Below are 4,463 nucleotides of genomic sequence, written 5' to 3' on the forward strand. Positions count from 1 at the left end.
AATCAGCTTATAAATTTAGGAAAGGCATGTGATCAGAGTGACAGGTACAGACAAAGGAGCATGGTAGAATTCTACAGGTAATAATTATAAAATTAAAGAAGAGGGCAGTCCCCTCAGCCTCCGCTGCCGCCGCCCCTTTGCCAGCGCTCCGGCACCACCTCCGGACGGTGGTTCTCCGTGGGAGGGAGCGAGGCGGCGGGTGGCTGACAGGGCAGCGGGGACAGCGGCAGGGCGGCCGGCGGTCCTGCGCGCTCGGCGGCAACGGCGTCTAATCTCCGTGGGGTCTGCCCGTGGTGCCCGACACTTTAAGGTGGACAGCAGATTGTGCGTTTGTCAGAACATTTTCACTGCTGCACCGAGGGCACACGTATCTTCAGCGGGACTTGGAATTCCGGGAGAATTCATTGCCTTTGTGAAAGCTGGCTTAATTTCTTTAAATTTCATCTCTTAGTTTCCCATTTTGTTGTTTCAGAAAGATATCAAGAAACCATGAACAACTTTAGTAATGAAGAGTTTGACTGCCATTTCTTGGATGAAGGCTTTACTGCCAAGGACATTCTGGACCAAAAAATTAATGAAGTTTCTTCTTTTGATGATAAGGATGCCTTCTATGTTGTGGACCTGGGAGATATTCTAAAGAAACATCTGAGATGGTTTAAAGCTCTTCCTCGGGTCACCCCCTTTTACGTAGTCAAATGCAATGATAGCAGAACCATAGTGAAGACCCTAGCTGCCATAGGGACAGGATTTGACTATGCCAGCAAGACTGAAATCCAGTTGGTGCAGAGTCTCGGGGTGCCTCCAGAGAGGATTATCTATGCAAATCCTTGTGAACAAGTGTCTCAGATTAAATACGCTGCCAATAATGGAGTCCAGATGATGACTTTTTTGTTGTTTGTTTGGTTTTTTTAAAATTAATTAATTAATTTATGTATGTATGTGTGTATGTATTTATTTATTTTTGGCTGCATTGGGTCTTCGTTGCTGCACGCGGGCTTTCTTTTGTTGCGAGCAGGGGCTGCTCTTCATTGCGGTGCGTGGGCTTCTCATTGCAGTGACTTCTCTTGTTGTGGAGCACGGGCTCTAGGTGCCCGGGCTTCAGTAGTGTGGCATGCAGGTTCAGTAGTTGTGGCTCACAGGCTTAGTTACTCTGCAGCATGTGGGATCTTCCTGGACCAGGGCTCGAACCCATGTCCCCTGCATTGGCAGGTGGGTTCTTAACCACTGTGCCACCAGGGAAGCCCGAGATGATGACTTTTGATAGTGAAGTTGAGTTGATGAAAGTTGCCAGGGCACATCCAAAGGCCAAGTTGGTTTTGCGGATTGCCACTGATGATTCCAAAGCAGTCTGTCGCCTCAGTGTCAAATTTGGTGCCACACTCAAAACCAGCAGGCTTCTTTTGGAACGGGCGAAAGAGCTAGATATTGTTGTCATTGGTGTCAGCTTCCACGTGGGAGGTGGTTGTACTGATCCGGAGACCTTTGTGAAGGCCATCTCTGATGCCCACTGTGACTTTGACATAGGAACTGAGGTTGGTTTTGACATGTATCTGCTTGATATTGGTGGTGGCTTTCCTGAATCTGAGGATGTAAAGCTTAAATTTGAAGAGATCACCAGTGTAATCAATCCAGCGTTGGACAAGTATTTTCCATCAGACTCTGGAGTGAGAATCATAGCTGAGCCAGGCAGATACTATGTTGCATCAGCTTTCATGCTAGCAGTTAATATCATTGCCAAAAAAACTCGTATTAAAGGAACAGACAGGCTGTGATGATGAAGATGAGTCAAGTGAACAGACATTTATGTATTATGTGAATGATGGAGAATATGGATCATTCAGCTGCATCCTCTACGAAAATGCACACGTGAAGCCTCTTCTGCAGAAGAGACCCAAACCAGATGAGCAGTATTATTCATCCAGCATCTCAGGACAGACCTGTGATGGCCTGGATTGCCTGGTTGAGCACTGTAACTTGCCCAAGATGCATGTGGGCGATTGGATGCTCTTTGAAAACATGGGTGCTTACACTGTTGCTGCTGCTTCCACTTTCAATGGATTCCAGAGACCGACCATCTACTATGTGATGCCAGGGCCAACATGGCAACTGATGAAGCAAATCCAGAACCACGATTTCCCACCCAGTGTAGAGGAGCAAGATGTTGGCACTGTGCCTGTGTCTTGTGCTTGGAAGAGTGGAATGAAATGGCACCCAGCAGCCTGTGCTTCAGCTCCTATTAATGTGTAGATGCCATTCTTGTAGCTGTTAACTGCGAGTTTAGCTTGATTTAAGGGTTTGGGGGGGACCATTTAACTTAATTACTGTGAGTTTTGAGATGTCTATGTAAATAGGGTTGGCACAGATGCAACAATGTGGAAGACTAGGCGATGGGGTCACACTTACCTGTGTTCCTATGGAAACTATTTGAATATTTGTTTTATATGGATTTTTATTCACTTTTCAAACATGCTACTAAAGCGTGCCCCTCAGCTGCTGAGCAAGCATTTGTAGCTTGTGCATTGGCAGAATGGGCCAGAAGCTTAGTGTTGTGGCCTGTTTTAAAATAAAGTATCTTGAAATAAAAAAAAAAATTCATGCATATGTACTCAAAGAAATATCACAGACCCCCAACACTAGTTCACCTACAGATAAATAATAAATAATTTCCTCTCATTGTCAGAGAGATCACTAGGAGACATGAACACCCAACTTACTTACACTTTGAGGTATCAGTAAAAAAAATACCATTGGAAAAGGATTAAAATCACCTCCAATTGCAGAGCATATGGATGTATATCTAGTAAGCCCAAGGAATCAATGGAAATTTGTTACAGAAAATAAGACAACAAAATATAGTAAAGAGTATAACATAAGCATATAGTACACAATTCATACAGGCACATTCCAAGCAGTTACAAAGTACATAAAAAGGAAGCCTCTAATTTTACAAGTATAAAGTAAAATAAATAAAAATAAATCTAGGGGCTTCCCTGGTGGCGCAGTGGTTGGGGGTCCGCCTGCTGATGCAGGGGACGCGGGTTCGTGCCCCGGTCCGGGAGGATCCCACATGCCATGGAGCAGCTGGGCCCGTGAGCCATGGCCGCTGAGCCTGCACGTCCGGAGCCTGTGCTCTGCGACGGGAGAGGCCACAATGGTGAGAGGCCCGCGTACCACACACACACAAAAAAACTAACAACACATGAGAAAAGCCTATATAAAAAAATTACCATGAACTCCTTATATAGATAATACAGATTTGAAGGAAAAGAAAATCAAGCTATTTCCTTAAATATAATAACAAATGTTTTATATCAATTAAAAAATTCCAATACACATATGTGTATATGTATACATATGTATATTTGTGTGTAGAGATATATATAGAGAGATAGATATAGATATGTGTATATTTGTATATATTTGTATGTATATATACACAGATGTTTTTCTGGAGATTGATAATATATTGTTTACATAAAATAATGAGGAAATATATATAAAATGTACCTAAAATTGTTATTTTATAAAGTTAAAGATTAGTTATTATTAACTTAAGTATACTTTATGTACATTTCATGGAAACTAAGAAAAACTCTATTGTAGTTACACAAAAGATACAGAAAAAGAGTGAATTCATACCACATCAAAAAAAACCAAAAAAACAAAAACAAAACAAAAACAAAGGAACTACAACAACCAACAGAAAATAATGAAAGAGTAATTGTAAGCCCTTGTCAACAATTAACATAAACTTCTTTTTAAGTTTTATTTTATATTGGAGTATAGTTGATTAACAATATTGTGTTAGTTTCAGGTGTACAGACAAGTGATTCAGTTATATATATACATGTATTTATTCTTTTTCAAATTCTTTTCCATTTAGGTTGTTGCATAATATTGAGCAGAGTTCCCTGCGCTATACTGTAGGTCCTTGTTTATTATTCATTTTAAATATAGCAGTGGGGGGGCTTCCCTGGTGGCACAGTGGTTGAGAATCTGCCTGCCAATGCAGGGGACACGGGTTCGAGCCCTGGTCTGGGAAGATCCCACATGCAGTGGAGCAACTAAGCCCGTGAGCCACAACTACTGAGCCTGCGCGTCTGGAGCCTGTGCTCCGTAACGAGGCCGCAATAGTGAGAAGCCCGTGCACCGCGATGAAGAGTGGCCCCCACTTGCTGCAACTAGAGAAAGCCCTCGCACAGAAAAGAAGACCCAACATAGCCAAAAATAAATAAATAAATAAAAGAAACCATGTTCTCGTGTGAAAAATTTAAAAAAAAATTTTTTTTAATTAATTTATTTTTAGCTGTGTTGGGTCTTTCTCTATATTTATTTATTTTTAGCTGTGTTGGGTCTTTCTCTATATTTAAAAAATTTTTTTAATATAAATAAATAAATATTACAGTGGGTACATGTCAATCCCAAACTCCCTAACTAACCCTCCCACTCACCCATCCCTCCCA

General features: G+C 41.7%; 1 protein-coding gene across 1 annotated transcript; it reads left to right on the forward strand.

Annotated features, from left to right (window-relative positions):
- Positions 1 to 421: 421 nt before the first annotated feature.
- On the forward strand, positions 422 to 2,247 carry LOC309802597 (ornithine decarboxylase-like; the record flags this gene model as incomplete). Its single annotated transcript, XM_082618281.1, is given in 3 exon segments — positions 422 to 893; positions 1,265 to 1,736; positions 1,738 to 2,247. Coding segments are annotated over 3 exon segments (1,386 nt in total). The 5' UTR covers positions 422 to 489.
- Positions 2,248 to 4,463: the final 2,216 nt, after the last annotated feature.

The sequence above is a fragment of the Mesoplodon mirus genome (assembly GCF_964341445.2).
Source record: "Mesoplodon mirus genome assembly, chromosome: 4".
NCBI lineage: Eukaryota > Metazoa > Chordata > Mammalia > Artiodactyla > Ziphiidae > Mesoplodon > Mesoplodon mirus.